At 36.7% G+C, this 25543-nt stretch overlaps 1 protein-coding gene across 1 annotated transcript in view; it reads left to right on the top strand.

The window, feature by feature from the left end:
* LOC141553817 (heparan-alpha-glucosaminide N-acetyltransferase-like) overlaps positions 1-25543 on the top strand; it is a 326105-nt gene that overhangs the window by 263905 nt on the left and 36657 nt on the right. The window contains exon 13 of the mRNA XM_074285273.1: positions 15789-15866. Coding sequence (XP_074141374.1) covers positions 15789-15866 — 78 coding nt within the window. The remainder of the gene's footprint in view (positions 1-15788; positions 15867-25543) is intronic.

The following is a 25543-nucleotide window of genomic DNA, read 5'->3' as shown; positions in this document are numbered from 1 at the left end:
TCCTTCCATTGCACATTGCATTGTGTCTGTGTTTGTCTACTCAGTGAGACTCTTGTCTCCCTGAAGTGGTCCAGCTAACATTCCTGAGGGCCTTGTTCTTTTCTCTTGGCATTACATAAATAGCAGTGGAGCACATGAGTTATTCATTTTGTTGTTGTTCAGTCACTTCCATTGGATTTGACTCTTTGTGACCCCATTTGGAGTTTACTTGGCAAAGATAATGGAGTGGTTTGCATTTCCTTCTCTAACTCATTTGGACAGAAAAATAAACTAAAGCATTGAAGTGACTTAACTAGGGTCACACAGCTAGTATATGTTTGAGGCTGGATTTGAACTCAAGTCTTCCTAATTTCAGATCCTGTGCTTTATCCATTATATCATACAGCTGCCCCAAGAGTTAGAGCTTATCCATTAGCTAGTCGTCGTCATCATCATCATCATCATCATCATCACCATCATCATCATCATCATCATCATCATCATCATCATCATCATCATCATATGACTAGCATTTGACAGGGCTTAAGGTTTGCACAGCACTTTACAAGTATTATATGATTTGATCCTCTCAAAAACAACCCTGAGAGATGAGTGCCATTATTTTCCTGAGACTGAGAGAAGTTAAGTGACTCATCCAAGATCACTAAGTGTCTGAAATGGTTATCCTCTAAGTTATCTCAAGGCCTTTCACAATCTCAGTCAAGTCAAATCAAGAAATATTTATTAAGTGTCTACAATGTATATTAAATACCTTTAGTATTTCATTTGTATGATTAATTTATTTTATTAATTAAATTTATTTCAATTAATTTAATTAGTGTTAGGTACTTTTAATATGTAATATACTAGAGAAGAGTTAGCCTGGTATTCTTTGATGCCCCTGTTAGAGGTCGACCTTGGACTCTAGGATATGAGGTTGCCAGAGGACAATTGGGTTGTGCTTGTGAGCTTAGCAGCTAGCTTGCCGTCTTTAAATAAATCCCCACAGAAATATAAATGTATTGGTTCTTAGGGTCCTATTTATTTTGACATTATGGAGCAGTGGATAGAGTTCTGCGCTTGGAGTCAGGATGACCTGGATTCAAATATTTTATCTAAACTTTACTAATTATGTGACCTTGGAAGAAATGCTTAACTTGGCTGATCCTCACTTTCCTCATCTGTAAAATGGGGCATAGACTCAATGGTTTCTATGGTACCTTCTGTTCAAACTCTAATGTATTTGGAACATTATTTCAGGCTTTTAAAAGTACCACTACCTGAGACTGTGCCCTGCATCTGCTTGTTGGCAAAAGGCCCTCCTTGGTTTGTCAACCTCTACTTCCTCTGGGCAGAAAAGCAACCACATCCAAACAGAAAACATTACTAAATAGCGATAAAGTCAAGAGAATCCTGGGAGCAATGATGATAAACTTCTGTATTCCCAGGAAGCTCAGAAATATTCATTTTGAATTCTCATTAGCTACAAATGATATTAGTGCCTAATGCCCTTTGCAAAAGTATGGCAGTAGATAAGGAGTCTGGCATAAGCCTTGCTTAACTCATTTACCTCCATTCTGAATGGCTAAAAGCATACTTCATCTCAGAGATCACTTTTTAATTCCATGAGGGTTCTTGGCTGAACCCCCAAGGACAGCGAGCTCCAAAGGCAAGGACTGCACGTGGCAGGTCCATGGTCCCGGTTTCTGATGAGCTAGAGGTTTACAAAATTCAAATGAGAGAGGAGATAACTTTGGGTGGGAATGTTAGTGAAAATGATGTTACTCTATTACTTCCCTATAGAATCATTGAGCAGATAAGTACTTCTCAGATTAGTGTAACTCCTTTCTTTGATAGATGTGGAAAGTACCACTCAGAGAGGCTATGTCACTAGTGGGAAGTCACATAGCAGTCAGTGCAGCTTCATGGGGGAAGGATGTTTTATTACATGGTTATCTGGAAAAGTGGTTTACTTAGAAATATGTTAACTGGGCTGAGAATAGAAGGGTATCCTTCTCAAAGACTTAGAACAATCCATTTATTGTGTTATTTGGGTAATCTGGAAGTCTACTCCTAAATAGTATATTTAAGAAATTTTACTAATTTAGCACCTTTATGTATATATTTCATTTTCACAATCCTGAAACAAGAAGGATAGGTATTGTTAATCCTGGACCACCAATTACACTGGAAAGCAGTGTGGTATAGTAGGATTGGAAACAGAAAGGCCAATGCAAAATTATGTCTCCTAAGTTGACTGTCATTTCTTATCTGTTAGTTTTGATTTCCTTACCCGGAATTAGAAGGGAAGTGGATAGAGTGCTAGAGCTAGAGTCAGGAATATCTGATTTCTAACCCAACATCAGATGCTTATCAGTTGTGTGACCCTGGGCAAGTCATTTCACCCTCTTTGCCTCAGTTTCTCCATTTCTAAAATGAGTTGAGGAAGTAAATGGCATCCCAGTATCTTTGCCAGGAAAACTCCAAATGGAGTCACAGATATTCATTCAGACATGACCAAAAAACAATTGAATAATAACATATTAGTTAAAGAGCTGACTTTGGAATGAGGAAGACCTGTATGTGTACAAGTCCTCCCACATATACAGGCTTTGTGACCTTAAACACCCCACTTTATGCCCAAGCTAAGATTCTTGAAGACTAAGTTACAGGGATGATGCTGATCTGCACTGGCAGAGGTAATCTCAACCTAAGAGTTTATCTTGGTAAAGATCAGATCACAGATCTGATCCTCCAGATGGATATCATTATATTCTTGCTAATAGGCTATTCTGTGACTTGTCCAAGGTGTCACAGTGAATTAGTCATGGGAGCTGAGATCAGAATCCAAGTTTCTTTATGTTTAAGCTTTTGCTGTTTCCATTGAGCTGTACTGTTTCTGATTATGTTGCTATTCAATTCTTTCAGTTGTGTCCAATTTTTTGTGACCCCATTTGGCATTTCCTTAGCAAATATATTGGAATAGTTTGATGTTTCCTTCTGGCTCCTTTTATGGATGAAGACGCTGAGATAAATAGGGTTATGTGACTTGCCCAGGATCCTACAGTTGTTAACTGTCTGAGGATTTCAGGTTTGGCACTCTATGCACTGTGTCACCTAACTGCCCATGCTTCCAAATATGGAAAGGAAAGACTCTAAAAGCACTAGAAACTGAATGAAATGTAAAACTGGTACACTTGGAAATTTTCTTTTTTTCCATTAAAAAAAAAAGCCAAACTTATCAAATACCAATAATATGCACATTTCCATATATACAGTGTAAAAGGAGAAGACTATATAAAAACTTCAAATTTCTATTATTCAAGGCTTTCTTTTCTTTTTAATCTTAATAAATTCTTATTGCTATTATTTAATAAAATTATGATGAATTTTTATTATAATTATATTTTTAAAGTATGATAAATTGAATATGTAATGCTCAAACTTTCCCTGCTTATCTGTGATTTCTTATAGTTTCTCTTCATTTTTTTATTTTTAAGAAAACCCATCCCTAACAACTTCTATCCTCTCATCTTCTCACTCCCACTAGAAACAAACAAAAAAAGGCACAAACCCTTGTAAGATATCTACGTAGTCAAGCAAAACAAACTCTCACTTATTGGCCTTGTCAAATATACGTATCTCATGAATTTTAATTCATCATCTCTCTATCAGGAGATACCAGGTTTCAATATCAGTTCTCTGGAATCATAAAGTTTTTAAGTTTTTCAAAGTTTTTTTTCTTTACAATGTTGCTATTACTATCTAAATTGTTCTGGTTCTACTCACATTGCTCCATATCAGTTCATGTGAGACTACCAAGGTTTCTCAGAAACTGTTCTTTTAAGCATTTTTATGGCATAATAACATTGCATTATATCCACATACCCACAATTTGTTCATCTTTTCCTACATGATGGACACCCTTTAATCCTTAGTTCTTTGCAGTTACATAAAGCTACTACAAATTGGTCATTTTCCTTTTTCTTTGATTGCTTTGAGATATAGTCCTACTAGTTACATTGGTAGGTCAAAGGGTATGCATACTTTATTGACTTTCAGGGCATATTTCCAAATGCTTTCCAGAATAACTGTACTAATTTGTAGCTTCATCAACAATACCTGTTTATTCCCACAGCTTCCTTACCTCCACCATTAACTTTTGTCTTCATTTGCCATCTTTACTAATCTGATAGAATATCAGAATTGATTTAATTCATGTGTCTCTATTGGTAACATGTAGCAATTTTTCATATTGTTGTCAATAGTCTGGATTTTCCTTTGAAAAGAGTTTGTGGCTAGACATTAATTTTTTTTTTCAATTAGCTAGTATTTATTTTGTCTCTATCTCCCTCTCTTCTCCCTTAAAAATAAAGAGAAACAAAACTCATATCAAGTGTTCATATACAAACCAAATTCTCACATAGGTCATGTCCAAAAATATGGCTCATTCTCATTATTTAGTCTATCATCTTACCATTGAAGGTAGATAGAATTCTTCATCAGTGGTTCACTAGAATGATGGTTGATTGCTATGTTGACCAAAGTTCTAAAATCTTTAAAGTTTACTTCCTTTACAATGTTGTAAGTATATTTTGAATCAAGAAGACTCGGATTCAGATCCTGACATTATATGGATGATCTTCGGACAAGTTACTTAATATCTAAATCAGTGTTTCCTCAATTATACAATTGTCACACATACAAACTTCACAGGGCTCATTATACACTACAACCAAGAAATACAGTCTCATAGAAGCCAGGGGAGGAGGTAGTATCCACATTGGAGGAAGAGCTGACAATATAAGGGAAGCAAAGAGTTTTAAAAATTGGGGATCAGAAAAAAGACAATTGTTACTGTTCAATCTTATCCAATTCTTTGTACCCCTATTTGGGGTTTTCCAGGCAGAGATACTGGAGTAGCTTGCCAGCTCATTTTAAAATTGAAGAACTGAGGCAAACAGGAGAAAGTGACTCCACCAGTCACATAGCTAGTAAGTGTTGGGGGATGGATTTGAACTCAGAATGTCTTGATTCCAGGCCCACTATCTATCCACTAAACAGAGAATAGTGTTAGAATGGGGAGAAGATCAGCCATTTTGCAAGGGGTTGAAGAAATAAGCAGAGCAAATATTTGCAAGATCCTTTTTTTTGAGGACTTTTGTCAGTGAAGGCATAGAAAGCAGGGCTATAACTAAGGGAGATGACTTCACCTGTGCCATGGGATGTTGAATTTACTCTAGGCTGAGTATACTAGCAGCTGAATTTACAAGGATAATTAATTGAAATAGAAAGTGAGCAGAGTGTAGGCTGAACTGAGCTCTGTCTCTATCCTGAATCCTTCCCTCAATGACAGTAAACAGCATCTTTGGATATCTCACTCATCTTTCCTGTCTTGTTTGGCCAAAGGTAGGCTTTTTGTTATATAGTGTGAGTGCAAGAATTCCTAGCTATATTTTTGATGGAGAGAAACTTGTTGATAGCTGCAAGGGGCAACAAGCTCTAGGGAAAATTTCTTAAGATAGGAAAATCTGAGCATGCTTGTTGACTAAAGAGAAGCAACCAGAAAAAAGGAAGATATGGAAACTGTCAGGAAGAAATCAAAGATGGCAGTCACATGGTATGTGGCGGAGAGAGGCATGGGCCTAGACTCAAGGAAAACTGAGCTCAGGTTCTACCTCTAATTTTAGCCATGTGACTCTGGGCAAGTTACTTAATCATCATGAGATTGTTTCCCCATCTGTAAAATGGGGATAATAGTACTTGCCTTGTAGGCTGTTATGAGGAACAAATGAGATGTAAGTGCTTTGCAAATCTTAAAGTTCTTTATGAGAATAATTCTTATTTTTATTAAAACATAGTCCTGGAAAAGGCAAGAAAGGATGACATCATAACTAGGCAGAGACATCAGCCTAAAGGAGGAATAGTAGTATTTTTTCTGTCACTATAGAGATAGACTTGGCAGTAATGCAGAGGAGCATTGGGGAATCCTTACCAAATGGCCTCCATTTTCTTGGGTCAGCATGTAAAGTGTCAAGAGGGCTGGGAAAGGACCTGGATTTGATTCCTGGTTCTTTCACTTATAACCTAGATGACCATGATCCTCAGTTTCTTCATCTGTAAAATGAGGGGAAGAGAGTTAGATGATCTCTAAGATCATTTACAGCCCTAAACCCATGACTCTATGATTTTCTTAGGAAAGCAGGATGCTAAGTCATGTTGGGAGCTGAAAGCTTGAAGAAAGAAGAAAAGATTTGGATTAATTGTGTCTAGAATTATAGAGGAAGTCAATAAGAAGAAACTAGCATACCAAATATTGCCAAGTAGTACTTAGTTCTCACTTGAAGATTTGGAGTATTTGACATTTCCAAAGAAGTGCTCCCATGGACCCAAATCCAATCATCTTCTTTCTGGTGTGTCCATGTACTTTTCTAACTCAGATGTGAAGAAAACTATGGAATCACAATCAAAAACCAGATGTCTCCTTTGGGGACTGGGCAGATGGGAATGGAGGATTTAATGAACCACAGAGGCATTGGTTTTGATTTGATTAAATCTATAGTGGTGTTTCTAGATGTCTATTGGAAAACATTCAAAGGTTCTCTGCCTGGAGCAGCTTTTGCCTCTCATCACCCAGCCAGGGCCTCCTCTCTTAGCCAAGTCATAACACCAAGAGCTCTGAACATCTATTGACCCATTCCAGCTATCCTGGCTGAGGGTATAAGGTGTGATATTTCCTGGTTGAGATAACCTAAGGCTGATTAAGTGAAGGTCAGACAATGGAGGGCCTCTCCTCTTACTCTGCCCTATTTCCGGGAAGGGTGACTAGACCTAGATGAGGTAAGTATATACCCAAAGCTCTAAGGAGAGGCAAGGTGGCTCAATAGGTAACAAATGCAAGCTGAAGAACCCAATATGCTATATTACCTAATAATAGGATTTGTTTATGTGTGTATGTATTTTTAAATACACATATATATATATATGTGTGTGTATATATATATACATATATGTATATATATAAACATATATGTATTAGATCATTAGAGACTACCTAATCCAAAGTCCTCATTTTAGAGATGAGAAAAACAAATTTCAGAGGATTAAATGAGTTGCTAATAACTACAACTTATAGCACTTTAAGGTTTGAAAGATGTTTTACATGTATTATCTCATTTGATCTTCTCAGCAACCCTATGAAGTAGTTGTTCTGATTTTAAAAAATTAATAATACTTTTTCATTTTTCCAAATGCATGCAAAGATAGTTTTCAACATTTCACCTTTGCAAAACATTGTGCTCCATTTTTTCTTCTCCCTTCCACTTCTTCCTTAGATAGCAAGCAAACTGATATAGGTTAAATATGTGCAATTCTTCTAAACATATTTCCATTTTCATTATGCCATGCTAGGAAAATCAAATCAAAAGAGGAAAAATACAAATAAAAAAGAAAAAACACAAGCGAGCAAACAACAACAATAATAACAAAAGTGAAAACACCATGCTTTGATCCACATTCAGTCTCCATAGTTCTCTCTTTGGATGCCAGTGGCGCTTCCCATCACACCTCTGTTGAATTTGCCTTGAATCATTTCATCGTTAAAAAGAAAGAGCCAAGTCCATCACAATTATTCATCATATAATGTTGTTGCTGTGTACAAAGTTCTCTTGGTTCCAGTCACTTCACTTAGCATCAGTTCATTTAGATCTTTTCAAGCTTTTCTGAAATCAGCCTGCTCATCATTTCTTACATAATAATGACATTTCATTCGTTACCTTCATATATCATAATATATCCAGCCTTCTCCAAATGATGGGTATCCACTTAATTTCCAGTTCCTTGCCACTACAAAAAAGGGCTGCTATAAGCATTTTTCCCCATGTGGGCTTTTTCCCTGTTTTATGATCTTTTTGAGATACTAACCCTGTAAAGACACTGCTAGATCAAAGGGTATGCAGAGTTTTATAGCTCTTTAGGCATAATTCCCAATTGCTCTCCAGAATGATTGGATTATTTCACAACTCTACCCAACAATGTATTAGTGTCCCAGTTTTCCCCATATCCCCTCCAACATTTATCATTATCTTTTCCCTGTTATTTTAGCCAATCTAGAAGTGTGAAGTGGTATCTCAAGAGTTGTCTTAATTTGCATTTCTTTAATCAAGAGTGATTTAGAGAATTTTTTTTCACATGACTAGAAATGGTTTCTTTGTCTGAAAATTGTTCATATCTTTTGACCATTTATCAATTAAGGAAAGGTTTCTATTCTCATAAATTTGAGTCAATTCTCTATATATTTTAGAAATAAGACCTCATTTCTAAATTCATATGAACATGTGTTTGTAAGAATAGACATTTTTAGATGAAGAAATTGAAAATAAAAAGCTTTCATTTTTAAAAAAGGAATGAAGCCTTTATTAGAAACACTGGATGTTCCTGCTTTCTGCTCCCCTTCTAATCTTGGGAACATTAGTTTTGCTTGCACAAAAGCTTTTTACTTTAATATAATGAAAATTATCCATTTTACATGTCAATATTCTCTAGTTTTTCTTTGGCTATAAATTCCTCTTTTCTCCACAGATCTCAGAAGTAGACTATTTCTTGCTCTCCTAATTTGCTTATAATAGTATTATTCTTTATCTTTAAATCATGAACCCATTTTGAGCTTATCGTAGTATAGGCAATGAATGCTATTGTTATCCACATTTTATAAATGAGGAACTGAGTCTTGGACTAAATGATATCAAGGTCATATGACTCAGAAATATTTAAAGTAGGATTTGAACTCTGATATTCCTGACTACTAGTCCAAGACTTCTTCCCATTGTGTCATTTAGTTACTTCAAGGAGTTAAGTGATAACACAAGATTTGAACTCAGGTCCTCTAATTATAAACTCAGAAGCATAGGCTCAAGGTTTTAAAACTGAAAGTAACCTTACAGGTCACCTACTCTGAACTCCCTCCTTATATTGTTCATGAAACTGAGGCACAGAGATAAAGTGATTTGCTCAGAATATTAAGTAAAGATCAGTAAAGGTTCCAGACCCAAGCTCTCTCACCCTTTAGGTGAGACATTTCTTCCCACACTTTGGACTTCAGTAAGGGGCAGAGGTCATTTACTAGAGTTCCTGCCAGGTTGCTTTGTTAAACAACAGGCAAGCCCTTTCTCAAGTCCCCAAAGGGTGTGACAAGTGCTAAAAATGATGTGCAAGTGGAAAAGTAATGAAAAACAATCTCTCCAGCTATGCTTGGGTATTTTCCGGAAGCACAAAAAGATGTGTCCATGGAAAAGTGTCTGAGCAGGGAAAAGGCCAGAGAGAAAAAAGGAAAACATAAGCAACAATTGAGGATGATTTTAACTCCTGGAAACAAAAGCATTTGCTACAAAAAATAGCCTGTCTTTGGCCTGCCCATGTGGTTTTCCATAACTAACAAGAGTTTGTGCCCCCCTTTCATTTGCTTAGTTGACAGGGCCACAACAAAGCCCACTCCATATCAAGGAGACTAATATCACCCAGCAGGTGGCCTTTTTGCTGAACTTTCTCTCCTGCCCAGGCTCGGAGAAGAGAGAGCTGAGGTAGCTCTTTGCCTCAGCAAGTTTGAACCAGAATTGCATCTGTGATTCTCTGCCCAGAGCTTGGAAACTCCTCCCCTCTTTCCTCCTAGGAGGTTATATATTCACAGAGGTTGAGTCAGTCTTGCTGGGCAGAAGCAGAGATGCTAAACAGAGATGCCTGAGGTCACTTAGTGATGGGAAACCCCTTAAGATAAAGGGAGAGTTTTCAGATTTCTTCTGGCACATTCCAGCTGCTGCTGATCAGCCTAGCAGGATTTGACTTTGGCTTTCATTCAAACATTCAGCTAACAGAGAAGTAGAGAAAGGAAAAAAGGAAAATTAAAGGGGATTTTCCATGGAGGGGTGGCTGATGATACCTTGTCCATTTGCATGAATCTTCAGGAAACTCTCTTTTATGGACAAAAGGACAAGAAATAATGAAAACTATAAATAATATTTGGTCAATACTAGTAAAAATCCAGGTTTTCCCTGGATTCCCGGAACAGAGCATGTTCCTCTATGTATCATATTAGCCATCCACTTCATGTCTGAACAGGCTTCATTCTAATGTGCCTGCATTCATTCCATGTCAAAAAAAATGACATCTTTCATCCATCTCTCTGGACCATTAAGAAAAAAAAAACACAAGAACTGCAAATTTTCATTTGTTCACAGTAAAATCCTTATCAAGACTAGAAATTCTCAAATAATCTCCCCTCATTCTTCAATTCCTTATGTCTAATGGTCATCTCTGGATTGGAAATATGCCAGTGATGTCATCTGAGAATGGTGGTATAACCTCAAATCCCCTTAGAATACAGGCTCCTGAAGAGGGAATTGTTTTTGTTTGTCTTTGTATTCTAAAAGCATAGCAGTGCTTTAACAAATGCCCATTCATTGATAATTAAAATGTGCCCATGCTGAGCATGGGTGGGTATGGAAGGCTGATTGAGCTCCTCCCATCAAGAATGAAAATAGTGTGTGGGCCTCTCAATTGTGGGCCAAGGTTTCTTGCCAGTTTTCCACTAGACCCACCACCTTGGGATACTGGGATACTTGGGATATTTGATCTATGGCTTCAGGTGGGCAGGTAGTTCAAGACACATGAGTTAAGAAACTGAAAATTATTCTGTCTTTGCTCTACCACTTCAGAGCCCAGGATGGAGAACCCATATCTGTGTCCTTGTCCTGACTATAATTAATTCAAGATGATGCCCTTCCACAAGTAATTCCTTTCACTGAATCTCAAATGGTGTTTTTAATCCATAAAATGATAGGGTTAGAGTAAGAACTCATAAATTATGTTACAATGTGAACGTTGTAGGATTCTCAGATTAAAGTAGATATTTATATATTATCTCCTCCAATAGAATATGAGTTCCTCAAGAACAGAGTCCATCTTTTTGCCTTTCTTTATATCCCCAGAATTAAGCACAATACCTTCTTGTTGAATGATATGTAGAAAGTCCTACTACCAACCAATGATTATATTCCTGTGAACTCTGAGAGGCATATCTGGAACAACACTGGGGTAGTTTATCAATTAATTGTTGCACAACTTTGCTTGTGTGTAGAACAGCTCTGGAACATGTGAGTCAAGACATCCCCCCATGATATCATTGTTCCTCTTCAAAAAATAAGACCAACACAATCAATAACAATGATGGTGGAGACCATGCCTTATTTTTCTATCTTCCATAGGACCTGGCACCTACCAGATACTAAGTTTGTTGATCAAATACAACCAAAATGTGTAAAAAGATCTCAACCCTTTGGAGAAAGAAACAAGAGGCAGGTTGTCCCATGAGCATATGGGAATGAAAGAGAATGGGACAGCTGTATCACTAAGCTCAGTGCACAATTTCTGCCCCCACACATCCCCCTTCCAAGACATTACTTCCAGATAGTCTTCACCCTTCCTCCTCTGGATCGCTCTTCATCTCTCTCTTAGTTTTTCAAATGCCCTCTCTGCGGACAAGGAGAGAACAAACTTGAGCCAATTAGTTAATCTATTTTTATAGTTCAGAGGGGGGAAAAGGCTTTCATCGAGGTGTAATTGAGAAATGTGTTAATTGTTCGTCACTGACCTTTGCCTCTTTTTTCTACTCCTCAGGGAAGAGAGCCTTTCATGTGTCCCAGGAGGCTCCCTTCCTCTTTTGTCTTAAACTATCAGTGAACCATCCTTGGCAGCTGGGGTAGGAACAAATTTCTGCTACCAGGAGACCCAGCTGAAGCCAGTCTTGCCTGGATCCATTTCTTCTCTTTTTAGCTATGGAAGGGATGCCTTCAGCATTAGGGGACCTTCCTAGAGGTGGAAGAAAGGGAGAGAAGGAAACATGTTTTCTTGCTATGGAACCTTATATCTTTTTGGCCTCTGACTTCATTATCTTCCCTCCTAACCTCTCTGCTTAATTAAGATTCAGTTGTGTATAGGTGTAGGGAACTGACCCTAGAGCCTCTGGCTGATGCTTTATTAATAATTAACACAAACTGGGACATCTCTGGTATGGCTTTGGTGCCATAACAAATCTTCCAACCAGCAGAAGTGACAAAAAAAGGTACAATCAAATTCATCTCAAACTCAATTTTCCCAGGAGACCTTTCCTAGTTCCCAACTTTTAGTGCCTTCCCCTCTGAGATTGACTTTCGTTGTATGTACTTATCTATGTATTGACTTCTGTATTGGAATATGCACTCCTTAAGTACAAAAACTTTTTTTTTTTTTTGCTTTCTGTGTGTATATAGCATAGTGTTTTGCACGTAAATTAATTTGGTAAATACTTGTTGAATGAGATGGAGAGAAAAGAAAAAAAGGAAGATTACTGGTAACATGTTGGTAGAACATGCCTCAAGATAGCCATGCTCCCTCCAGCCTCAAGTTGTAAATATTGTGAGTTTTTCTTTACTTGTCTGGAATCTGGTTGCCCTTGGAGATAACTTGCCCTTCCTTAGGGAATGTCTCCAGAAATGAGACTTAAACTTTCCATATCAAGGGTAATGTTCAAGTTTGGGGAATACACAGAAGAATTAGAACTTTTGGGATCTTGGAAAAAAATCTATAGAAGAGCAATCTTGAGAATGGGTTCACTCAATAGCTGTACCTAAGAATCACAGAAACCTCAGTCATCCACTCGGACCCTATGTAGCTATTCTGTCATGAGGGACCAAGACCTTTTCCTCTGTTCCTATTTAGAAAGAAGTTTATAAGGGCCACAAACCTCTTGAAATTCAGGAACAGGAGAATGAGTAGAGCTATTATATTCCACCGTGGGCAATGGAAGTTGTGGAAGAGAACTCTGATTTTAGGAAATGATGAGTCTTGTATTTTGTTCTTGTATATGAGGCTTGATATTACCATTCTTGTTCTAATTGAATTCAGTTATTTGACTTCTGTTACATTATGAGGTTTCAAGTGATTTGCTAATAGCTGGCTCTAAGAGAAGGAAGGGGAAGCTAATATAAGGATCTGGGAACTACTTGAGGAAATAATAGGAATCTAATGCATGGGGAGAGTTTGGACCCTAACCCTGTCCTATTCATGTTACATAGAGAAAATCTTTCCTGAGAAAGGAGAAGGCTATGAAATCTTCCTAACTCCTTCTTCTGCCTGTCTTTTTACCTTGTTCATCAACTCCAGCTGGGTCAGACAAAATCTCCAAAATTAGCTGATTGAATTTCCATGATGCCAGACAGGCTATCAATTACCCATAATGCCAGAAATGCAGGATTTTCTTCTGATGCCAGTTTCTTTGCTTTTATCGGGCTTCAGACTCTATTTCTTAGAGAGAAATGTCCATCCACTTTCTTTTTTACCTATCCAATTAAATTTTACATATTTATGAGTTACTTTGCTTTAGAAAGTACTTTCAACTCAACAGGCCAATGTGGTTGATTTTAAAAGTATCACCACTCTCATTATAAACACAAACATGAATTCCAGCTCTAGGTAAGCCACTGCTAATTACACTGAGAGGAGGTGGGTAGGGAGAGAAAGGAAAATGCCAGTCAAGTAAAATAACCTGCTCAGAGTCACCCAGTCCATAAATTGCAAATTTGGTACTCAAACTCTGATATTCTGATTGTATCCAGTGTGCTTTACTTTGCACATAAGTGCTTGTTGACTATAATTGACTCTAAGTATTTTTACATTCCACCAGGCATTTAGGTGATGCTTTAGATAGGGTTCTGGGTCTAGGGTCAAGAAGACCTAAGTTCAAAGCTGTCCTCAGACACTTTGTTATGTGACCCTGGGCAAGTCATTTAACTTCTGCCTGCCTCAATTATTTCAACAGTAAAATGGGGATAATAGCACCTACCTTATAGATTTGCATGAGAATCAAATGAAAAATTTATAAAATGCTTAGCTCAGGGCCTAGAAGACAGTAGGCATTTAATAAATGCTTTTGTTCCCCTCCCTTTCTCTTCCTCCTGTCACTAAATGAGCCACAAATTATCATTAAAGGCAGCTAATTGGTGCAATGGGTAGATAAATGGTCTAGAGTCAGGAAGACCCCCAGGTTCAAATCTGGCTTCAGACATTTACTATCTGGGTGACCCTGGGCAACTCATGTGACCATTTCTGCCTCAGTTTCCTCATCTGTAAATTGAACTGGATAAGGAAATGACAAACCACACCAGTATCATTGGATCATGAAGCATTGAACATGACTGAAAGGATTAAATAACAATTGGTGCAGTAGAATGCTGTGTACATTATGAATGAATGACAATCTCTTTAAGCCTGTTTCATCTTTGAAATAGAACTAATAAGAATATTTCCCTTATCGTGCAATTATGATGATCAAATGAGCTAAGTTATAACTACTCAAGGTTGGAAGGGCCCAATCTACTCTTTTGTTGTAACTTCCTTGACTTAACTGCTAAGGCTCTCCTAAATTTCTGGGAATAGCATCCAGGTTTGGCTTTTTCTCTGCAGCATCACCAGGATCTGAGATAACTTGATGCTTCTTGCCTCTGGGAAGTCCCAAGGTTGACTCTTCTTCCTGCCAAAGTGAGTCAGTCAACCAGCACCATTCCCTGAGGTCATATCAGGCAGGTAGATTTGGCTTTAGGCAGAATTGTGAAGTAGGCCAGATTGACCTTCCAGAGTATCTCTCCATCTCCCAGCCAGATGCCCAGTCCCTCCCTTTCTCTTCCTCCTGTCACTAAATGAGCCACAAATTATCATTAAAGGCAGCTAATTGGTGCAATGGGCAGATAAATGGTCTAGAGTCAGGAAGACCCCCAGGTTCATTGTCCTAAAACACTCAAATCTTCCACAGAGCTTCATCCAAGTATGCCTTTCCCCTTCAGACCTCCCTGATACAGGCCTTTCCTTTCCCTTTTCCTCCCATTTGTTCTATTTTCTTAGGGTGAACCCTAAACTCTTCTGTTTAGCTAACGGCTCACTAATCTTATTCTGCCACTTATGTTCTGTGGGAAAACACCTTGAACAAGACTTCTTCAATTGTAAAGTGAGAATGTTGGATTATACAATCTCTAAGCTCCCTTCCAGTTTTGAAGCTAAGGTCTTATGATTTTATGAACTTGGAAAGCTCCTTAATTATATTTTCCTATCTACCTCTGATCACACCAAAAAAGAACTTCTGATTGCCTTACATCCCATATGATTTCCTTCATGGCAAGGACCCTGAAAGTCAAGAGTACCACATCTATCTAAAACTTCAAAGGCATAATTTATGTAGTGTTATACCTCTCAGGATAGTGAACATTCAGCAAAACTGAAATGACAATGTCAAATCATTGTCCAGTCATTTTTCAATTATGACCGACTCTTCAGGATCCCATTTGGGATTTTCTTGGGAAAGATATTGTAGTGAATTGCCATTTCCTATTCCAGCTCATTTTACAGATGAGGAAACTGAGGCAAACAAGGTTATATGAATTGGCCTGGGTCATACAACTAGTAAGTGCCTGACACATACTGGATGTGTAAAGCTGAATAAATCACTTTGCCTTTCAAATATTTAGTCAATTCTTTAAATCTATGAGTTACAAAAGAAAAGTGCTGATCTCTATTGATTGAGAGTCTCCTCACCTGAGTCTTCCCTGTCCAGGCCCTTATTCTTTAAGGAAACAGATTGACAGGTCCTAAGTCTCTCCTACAGCTTCCTCTCACAAATCAGCTTCAGTATTAGCCCAGCCAGAAAGCATTTTGTTTTGGAAAAAGAAGTCTGCTAACACCCATTTTTCTCCTCTTCCCTCCTCCCTTTGTTTTCTTCCAATTAACAGGCTGGAAAGATTATCCTAATGTACCGCAATAAGCCACGGAGTATCCTGAGAAGATTTCTTATCTGGTCCATTTTGCTGGTGAGTGGCATGAAGCCTGATGCTGTAGAATATAACAGAATTAGCAGAGATGCCAGGTTCCATTACCTATAATGGCCACTGTTCTTGCCCTGTACATCATGCTGGCGTTAAGTGGGAAGGAATGGCCCCCTCCCTTCCTGCTTCCAAGAATTTAGAGCAGAGATATCTATTGGAATTGGTGAGCCCTTGCCTGCTTTGGTCTAAGGGCTGTCATCAGAGGCTGCTGAGATTCCTCTCTGGGGTATTCTCTCATTGTACAAAGGCTACAAGGCAAATAAGAATAGTCTGTGTAATGATGAGAGTGCTGGGCTTAGATTCAAGAAGATTTAAATTAAAATTTGACCTCCAAAATTTATTGGTATGAGATTATGTATAGAAAGTGCTTTGTAAACTTTAAAGAGCTATGTAAATGTCAGAAGCAATTGTTATTATCATTATTACTATCTTATCCTCATTTTTTTCAATGGTATTCAGATAGATATGATTCTGAGCCAAGTCATCTTGTAATTATTCCTTTATTTTCAATATTATACAGATGATATCACACAGGTGGATAAAATAACTGCTTTTTATAGTTAAATACACATATTAAGATGTGAGCTCTTGCCCTTTTGCCTCAAAATCCCCCTGACAACTCAACCAATAATATGTCTAGAATTAGACCATTATCATAGATCACACTGTTGCCCATAATCATTCAGACATAATATTGATTCATTTAAAACAACAATAGCAACAATTTGAGAACAAGATTTTAAATAGATGTAGAAACTAGAAACACTTTATCTCCAAGTTACATGGAATTAAAAAAAACCTCACAAATATATATATATATATATATATATATATATATATATATATATATATATATGTAGCTTGTTGTTCAGTCTTCTGACTGACTATTCATGGCATCATTCACAGTTTTCTTGGCAAAGATACTTGAGTGGTTGTCATTTCCTTCTCTAGCTCGTTTAGATGAGGAAACTGAAGCAAACAGAATTAAGTGACTTACCCAGGGTCACACAGCTAGTAAGCGTCTGAGACCAGATTTAAGTTAGGCCTTCCTGGCTCTAGCCTCAGTACTGTATTCATTACACCATCTAGCTGCAGCTATCAAAGGAAAGCAAAACCATATGGGAATAGGAAAAAAGTATATATCAACCCTGTTGTCCTTTTTGCTACTAGAATTATTCTAAGGATGTTTGCCCACTCTGTTGGTCAGAGTTACTGGCACAGAAGCCCTGCCAGCAAGTAGGATATTCATATTTCTGACCTCTTTCAATGTAGTTGTTATTGCTATTCTGTCATATCTGTTTCTTCATGTCCATGTGGACCAACTATCCATAGGATTTTGGCCAAAATACTGGCGTAGTTCCCTATTTTCTTCTCCTAGAGTTAAGTGATTTGCCCAGGTCATGGAGGCAATAAGTATATGAGGTCAAATTTGAATTCTAGTCTTTCTCACTCCAATGAGAAAGTGCTCTATCCATCAAACTACCCAGATGCCCAGTTCTGGTGTTTCTTGCCACTTTATGGTGTCAAAACAGAAAGGAATATGGTCTACTTTAATTTGATGGCGACAGAAGTTTTGAATTCTGCCAGTCTATTCTTTGCTTCTCTCTCTTCCCAACTCCAATCTATTGCTAAGACTCATATGAGCATTTACAATAATCATCACACTGGTTAATTAATCCATCCTATTAGTGCAGTCCAGTTGGCCAAAGTCTCAAGGTGTCTTCCAGACTTTCAGTGTTTTTGTTTGTTTGTTTGTTTGTTTTTTGATTAATGGGTTCCCTACCCTGGACCACCAATTCATTATCACTCTTAGATCATCCTCCTTCTCTTCTTCCTCTTCCTCATTCTTCTTCATCATCTTTTTCTTCCTCTCCTTCTACTTCTTTTCTTCTTCATTTCCTTTTTTTGCTGTTCTTTTCCTTCCTTCCTTCCTTCCTTCCTTCCTTCCTTCCTTCCTTCCTTCCTTCCTTCCTTCCTTCCTTCCTTCCTTCCTTCCTTCCTTCCTTTTTCTTTCCCTCCCACACTTCTTCCTTCTTTCTTTCTTTCTTTCTTTCTTTCTTTCTTTCTTTCTTTCTTTCTTTCTTTCTTTCTTTCTTTCTTTCTTTCTTTCTTTCTTTCTTTCTTTCTTTCTTTCTTTCTTTCTTCATTCATAGAAGTATAATGTACAATATTTGTTGCTTAATAGTATTCAGTACAAAGTTTGTGGCTTCTGCTCTAGTAAGCCCACACTTAGAATATTATATTTGATTCTTGATGTCACATATTTGGAAGGATATAAATCAATAAATATTTATTAAATGCCTACTAAAAGACATACACTTTTGTAAGTGTCAGGAATACAAAGAAGACAGTGACAAGCAGGAGCACATCAAAGTGACAAGATTCAAAACCTGATTATATAAGAATTATCTGAAGGAATCAGAGAAGATAAGACCTAGGGGGTTGGGGGATGCAATAGCTATTTTCAAATCTATAATGGTATGTCATGAGGAAGGAGAGATTAGATTAATTTTGTTTTCCCCAGAAGGCTCAATTAAAGTCAATGGATAGAAATGACATGGACTTAAATAGGTTTCAATTCAATATAAGAAAGCATTTCCCAACAACTGTCTGAAATGGAATCAACTAAATCATGAAATCCTGTGCAAATGATCAAGCAGAGGGCAATCATACTTTGACTAAGAGATTGGACTAATTGACCACCAAGGTTTCTGCCAACTCTAAGATTCTCTTAGTGATACAGATGATAAGTGCTGCAGAAGTTCAGGTCAAATGAGATAATTTATGCAAAATGCTTTGTAAACCTTAAAGTGCTACACTAATATTTTAACTGTTATTATTTTTAGAGATTGAATGTAGTTCATTTTAGACTGGGGCAGTGATAGAAGCTTCTCTAAAAGTGGGAAGGCCTTAAATTGGTCCTTGAAAAGAAGGTAGGAGAAATATTTTTAATTACTAGAACTGGAAAAGTATACTAGTAGCTGAAAGTGATGTCAGTGCTAACCTCCAAAATGTTTTTAGCATAGAGGTTGATCAAAATTGTCAATGGTCCAAATAGAAAGATTTCAGTTTGAAACTGGCTAGAAAGTATGAGGATCCTACATAGGAATGGAAGTCTATGAACATGGTAAGATGTAATAGATAGACAGACATATATAATATATGTCTATGTGTCTGCACACATACACATACACACACACAAGTACACATATGGAGTCAGAGAATCCTAGAGCAGAAAAAGCCAGAGAGGCTACAAGTTCATTTTACTCAAAAGTGGCTTGTTGTGAGTCACATTGTGAGTGAGTGACACAATAAAAATTAGGAGCCAGTCATTCTGATGACCAGTGCAGTGCTCCCTCTATTATGCCAGCTGGAAAAGACCCTCCTTCCAGGTATGTTTTCCATTTTCTCCCCATTCCTCTAAGGGGCACAAGCTATTTCAAGGCATTGGTTGGGAGGACTTCAGAGCTTCAGAGTTTTCAGAGATTATGGAATTGAGAAAGAAGAGGGCAATAGGCCCTAATGGATACAACAGGAAGATGTAAATTCTGGATCAGTCCCTTGGCAAGAAATATTTGAAAAATATTACTTTCCCCTTAGGAAACTACAAAATAAACACATCACTCGGCCTTCACAAACATTGTTAGTGTTAGAGTTTCTTCTCTCGTATACAAGCTTAGGTTTATCACTTTCTACTCCATGTCTCACTCCTACCTTTTTGTCTTTATAAATGTTCTCCCTCTCTACTCCCCTATTTTTACAAATATCTTTTCTCAGATCCACGTATTGGTCATCTTTTCTTTCTCCTGAAGAGGACAGCAACATTTAGGGCTCTGATGACCTCTTTGGGGAAGTCTTTGGTCTCAATGCTGAAAACCAAGCTACTCTCTCTGGGCCATGTCCCCTGAGGAACTGGGAAATATGGCACTGCATCCAGCTATAGCAAGGTTAATGAAAATGTGTTAAAGTCCACAGGCAAGCAGAACAGATTGAAAACCTAACTGACAAAACTATAAACAGAGGTTAATGATGGATAACAGCCTAATGAGTTAGAGAAGGTATCTAATGGTGTTCCAGAGGGATGAGTATGAGGCCTGGCCTCATTTAACATTTTTATTAATGACCAGGGGAATTCACGATCTCATAATGAACTGGGTGGACAGCAGAATTCAGGGTAGTACAGGCAATTGGACATGAGGAATTAGCACAAATAAGGGAGTGTGAAAAACTTTGCAATGTAGGCAGGAAAAATCACAGAAGAGTAATCAGCATCCTAATCATCTCTGACATATAGGTGAGCACCTTAAAGTATGTAAAGTGCTCTATATACATTCTCCTTGGAGTCTTATAACAAAGCTGGGAGGTAGACATCACAGCATCAGGCATTAGTATCTCCATTTTAACAAGGAAATTGAAACAGAGATTTCCTGCTTTTCCTATGTTCACAGCTGATAAAAGACCAGAGCAAAGATTTGAACTCATGTTTTGTTCCCTCTCCTTCATTCCAAGCCTGCTCTAGGAAATGGGTTCAAAGCATACATTTATTTAATGATCAAAGAATGACTGGACTAAGGAGAATGAAGGTAGGAAAAGAGTCCAAAGGAGAAAAAGACAGAAGGTCAGCAGTTTAATGAAGTGAGTTATTACATATCTGCTATGATCCAAAGGATTGCAAAAGTAAAATGTTCCCACTATAAAATATTTTCTCAATCTTCTCCTTGTATCTGAAATTGTTTTAATAGAGTAGAATCACGAAACAGTTCAAAGAATGATTTGAGAAGAGATCTAGATTCAAATTCTACTGCCCATAATTTCTAATTGTATAAACCCTAATTGACTCTCAGTTTCTCCTTTTACAAAATGGGAATCATAATAATCAGTTTGCTTATCTGATGAAATGACCAGATGAAATAATGACTAGATGACCAGATGAGATAATGTATGTAAAGTGCCCTACAGATCTTAAAGCACTAATACCCTCTAATAACACAGGTTGGCTCCTGTTCTTCAATTTAATGCCTAAGATAGTTGCTTTAGATACTAAAAGGTTTAATTCACCCAAAGTCACATAGCCAGTCTGTGTTAGAGGCAGGGATTGAACCCCAGCATACTGGCTCTAAGGCTAGTTTTGTATCCACTATTCTATGCAGCCTCTCAAAGGAAGTCTATAAATGTGAGATGATAATAATTAATAATCTCATCTATTTAGAACATTTTGCTATTTACCCTGCTGTTCACCTTTTGTCCTTACCCAGAAAAGCACGTTATGGTAGAATCTGGACCACAAAATGCTACATCCCCATGCTACATCCCCACTCTGTAGCAGATATAATATATTCAGCTTTGAACCTCTACTCTGGGACAAAGCTGCCTTGATTGTTGAGTAAGTGAATGAATACAAACTCATTACATCAAATCAGCCCCTATACAAGCCTCATATCCTATAGAGCTGTTTACCTTCAGGATCTTGGAATCTTGCCTTCTGTGCTGTCATTATATGAGTGGGATTTCCCTGTAGCTCCTTTTCCACCTCTTATTTTGTAAACAATTGCTCAAATCAATAGTACAGTTGCCCTATGGCACCAACTCATCCATCTTGTGAGTTGCCAAACCAAACCTTCTTTCCTTCTATACCAGTGTTTCCCAAAGTGTGATACACGTACCACCAAGGGTACAGGAAGAGTTTGGTGGGGGTACGCATTGCACCAGAGTTTGGTGGGGACATGCACTTCACTGTGCCTAGCTGTGCCTGATTCTACTACGTTCTCATGAGTCAAATCAAGATAATCTTTTGAGGTGTGAGATAGTCCAGTGTGACACAGCGTGAATATACCGCACTTTGTTACAGAGACAACTTACTTCATTAATAGTTAGTGGCTTCTCCAGGCGCCTATGTATTTTTAGCTTTTGTGCAATTTTTCTTATAGGAAAGGTTTGTTATGTGCTTTAGTAAGTCCCACTGATTTTGATTATTTTTACATAGAAGGATAAAATTGTTTATGCTGAGATAACAGATCGTCATAATTTGGTTCCCTGGTTGTTTATTTTAATCTGAGATGCAGCTCCACATCCAATAGTCTGTTTCTTTTTTTCAACTTAATGTCTACAAATGCTGAAGAAGCAACTTCACATAAATATGAAGTTAGAAAAGGCAAGATGTATTTCAGAACTTTTTCTATTAAAATAGGATCCACATATTGCATTTGTAACCAGAATGATGTTAAAGTACACTCCTTATGTTTATTTTTCAAGAATCCATCTGAAGCCAATTCCAACAATTGCTCTTCTTCCACATGTGACAAACCTTCTGGCATGGATTTATATTTTATTATGAATAATTTTATTTTTAATTTATTATTATTTTGTGTATGTACCAAAATATATTGTTATTAAGATACATCCATTTTTTGATGAGGGATACTCAGCATTATGAAAATTATAGAAGAGGTACACAAATGTCAAAAGTTTGGGAAACACTGCTCTATAGCATTTAATCATTTAATATAGTAGGCAACTAATACTTAGAGGTAGCTGGATGATACAGGGAACAAAGTACAGAACATGGTGTCAGTGACCTGAGTTCAAATCTGTTCTCAGATTCTTACTAGTTCTGTAAAGCTGGGCAAGTCACTTAATGTTTGTCTGCCTTCATCTATAAAACAGGGAGAGAATAAAAACTATCTTCCAGCATTATTGTGAAGATCACATGATAGAAGATTTGTAAAACATTTTGCCATGAAAATGCTGGTAATTATTATAATTTAGTCATTATTTTGTCCTCTTTATTAGCCTCTTTGGGGGGAATATCTTATCTCAAAAATAAAATCAAAGTTCTGCAAAGTAGGACCTTTAGATTGGTCTTTATATTAGGTAAGAGATTCTCCTGGAATACTATCTAGGGAAGGAACAGAGGAGAGGTGAAGGATTATTCCTGAGTAAAAGCATGGTAAGTGGAAGGAATTATTCCAATAAAGTCTAAGCAGAAGGGATAAGATAAAGGAAGGCATAAATGGGATCACACATAATAGTAGGGAGAAATTAAAGAGGACCTCCATAAAGATAGTGGAAAGGGAAGTCAAAAAGGAACTTATACCCTCATCATCTCTCTCAAAAATGGCAATGTATAGCCTAATCCTAGGTCTTTGAAAAAAATTTTTAAAATATGAAAATAATGGGAAATTATTTTTAAATAAAACAACAGAATGAAGAAACGTGGATTAAAGACATCAGAAGCCATAAAAAACTAGAAAAAATAAAAATACTTATCAAAATATAGAAAAATGGATATTAAACATACAGAATTAGTCAAAGAAAATCACAAAAAGAAATAAGAATGAAACTGAGAAAATCTAAGGAAACTTGAGACAAGATAATGAGGAAATTCAGTGGTTTGAAAATATGCATTAAAATCATGAGGTGATGAAAAGTAGAATTGACTTACTGGAGGACAAAATAGCATAAAGAACAGAGAAAGCCGAAAAAATGAGCCCAGAAAATAATTCAACTGGAAAAAGAATTGGAAGCAATACAGATAAAAGTGACAGATCTGGAATGCGGATCAAAAGGAAATATGAGAAGTATTAGACTTCCAGAAAACTGTGAAGAAAACAATCTGATTATTCTGGATCAGAAATTTGTGCAAGAAAATCTCCTAGAAGTGTTGAAAGTTAAGGCTAGCTTGCAAAAAATAAAGATAGATGTCAGAAGTCAGCAAAAAGGTAAAAAAAATTTCATCTCATACAGATGCATTGTAAGAATGCAAATTACAATGGCAAAGATAGAAGCAATGGAAAGAAAATAAAGGAATAAGGAGGAAAACATTATGTTTTAAAATTGCCAATTTGAATTTAGCAAGATTTTTCTATAGGGAAAAGGAGTGACAGAAGAAGCTGGAATTGGCAGAAGTAAGAAACTTTGATAGATCCATGATCTTATATAGGCTTAATTATAAAATAACTTTCCAGAAAAGTTAACTATTGTTTTTATTTTAAAACAAAGCATAGATATGTAAAAATCAATCAGTTTTAAAGTAATTTATAGAAAAGCTCTAGCATTTCTCCTTGAAAAGAACCCATATTTTTTTTTAGTATCAATATTCTTCTGGTACTTTTATAGTGCTACAAATAATATAATGTTTCAGTCTGAAGAATTAAAATTGTGCATTACATAAAGACAAGCTGAACACAAGTAGTCTATATAGTGTATTAAGTTAATGCAAAAAGTAAAATAAAAAAGGAGGTGGGCCAGTAATATAAAGACAGTGAAGTATGCCAAATGAATAACTTTTCTTTTGCACTTATATGAGCATAATGTCAAAGGATGTAGAAGATAGCTAAGTGGTCCTAGATGTTCTTCTTCTACAGAATTTAATGGAGAGCATGAACAAGAATTACACAAAGTGCCAAAATGTGGGTCGATTGTAATCTGTACTGTTGTTGGACTATCACTATCATACCAATTGAATGAATGAAAATGCATTTAAGTTCACATTGATTCCAGAAATCGTGTTAAAGGTTGGGGAAATAAACATAAAAAAGAACTTTCATTCCCCATTCAATTAAGAAAGATAATATATAAATAGAAACTAGAAGGGAAGAAGTGATGGCATACTATCATTGAAATATCAGAGTACACTCTGCACAAAGTTTATTTTGCAAATAAGATGACTTCCCCCCCAAAAAAAACCCCTCCAGTTTACCTGACTCATGGGCTTTCATGTAGTCATCAGTTCCATAGAAAGTATATTCTTAAAAGTCTGTCCTTCCTTTCATCCTCCATTAATACCATGCTAGTGAACTAAGTAGTTATGGTTATATCGTATAGAGATGAACTTTAATTAGTTCTCATTCATACATTATGTGACAGTAGCCCAACAAATTTTCTCAAGTAACAATTAAGGTAATTGATTTAATAGCAAAGAAGCCTACTTTTGATTAATATTTTGCTTTTTATGTACCTACATAAAATCAACCAGCAAAGGAAAATATTGTCTATTATTTGACTACTAAGTGGTATCAAGCTACCAAAGATTTTTGGCAACAGAAAATCAATCCTCATGCACTGGCTTCCCAACTAAGGCTACATTCTTACAGTTCACCAAAGGATGCTTGCCTATGGGCTGTTAGGGTGTTCTATTTTTTTGAAAGTCAATAAAATGATAGCTAGCAAAGTATTTTACATGTTGTATCCTTTGGTTATTCAATATCTCTCAAAGATCGATACCATTATGCCTATTTTACAGATGAAAAAATGAGACCATAAGATGTTAAAAGGTTTGCTAGAATCATTGTGAGTTAGCATCTAAGGCAAGATTTTAACTCAGTTCATCCTGATGCCATCAAGTGCGCTTGATATGTTACATAATATATACTACACTATCTACTATGTTATATAATATATACTACATAATATAAACTATATAATATGTAATACCATAAATTATCAAGAAATCAAGAAAGCCATAATATGATTATACATTCCATTAAGCCATTCCATACTGTTAAGACAAAAATATATGAGGAATACAATGAAATCTGGAAATATTTTTAGAGGGGGAAAGTAAGTAAAAAATAAAAAAAAGAATCAACCCTAACAATATGAGGAAAAGAGAAAGTGAATGAGGGGGAACAATAAATTATGATAGAGGCTAGGAGGGACTGATT

This window comes from Sminthopsis crassicaudata, chromosome 2 (assembly GCF_048593235.1).
Source record: "Sminthopsis crassicaudata isolate SCR6 chromosome 2, ASM4859323v1, whole genome shotgun sequence".
Taxonomy (NCBI): Eukaryota; Metazoa; Chordata; class Mammalia; order Dasyuromorphia; family Dasyuridae; genus Sminthopsis; species Sminthopsis crassicaudata.
This window is presented reverse-complemented; position numbering and strand designations above follow the sequence as displayed.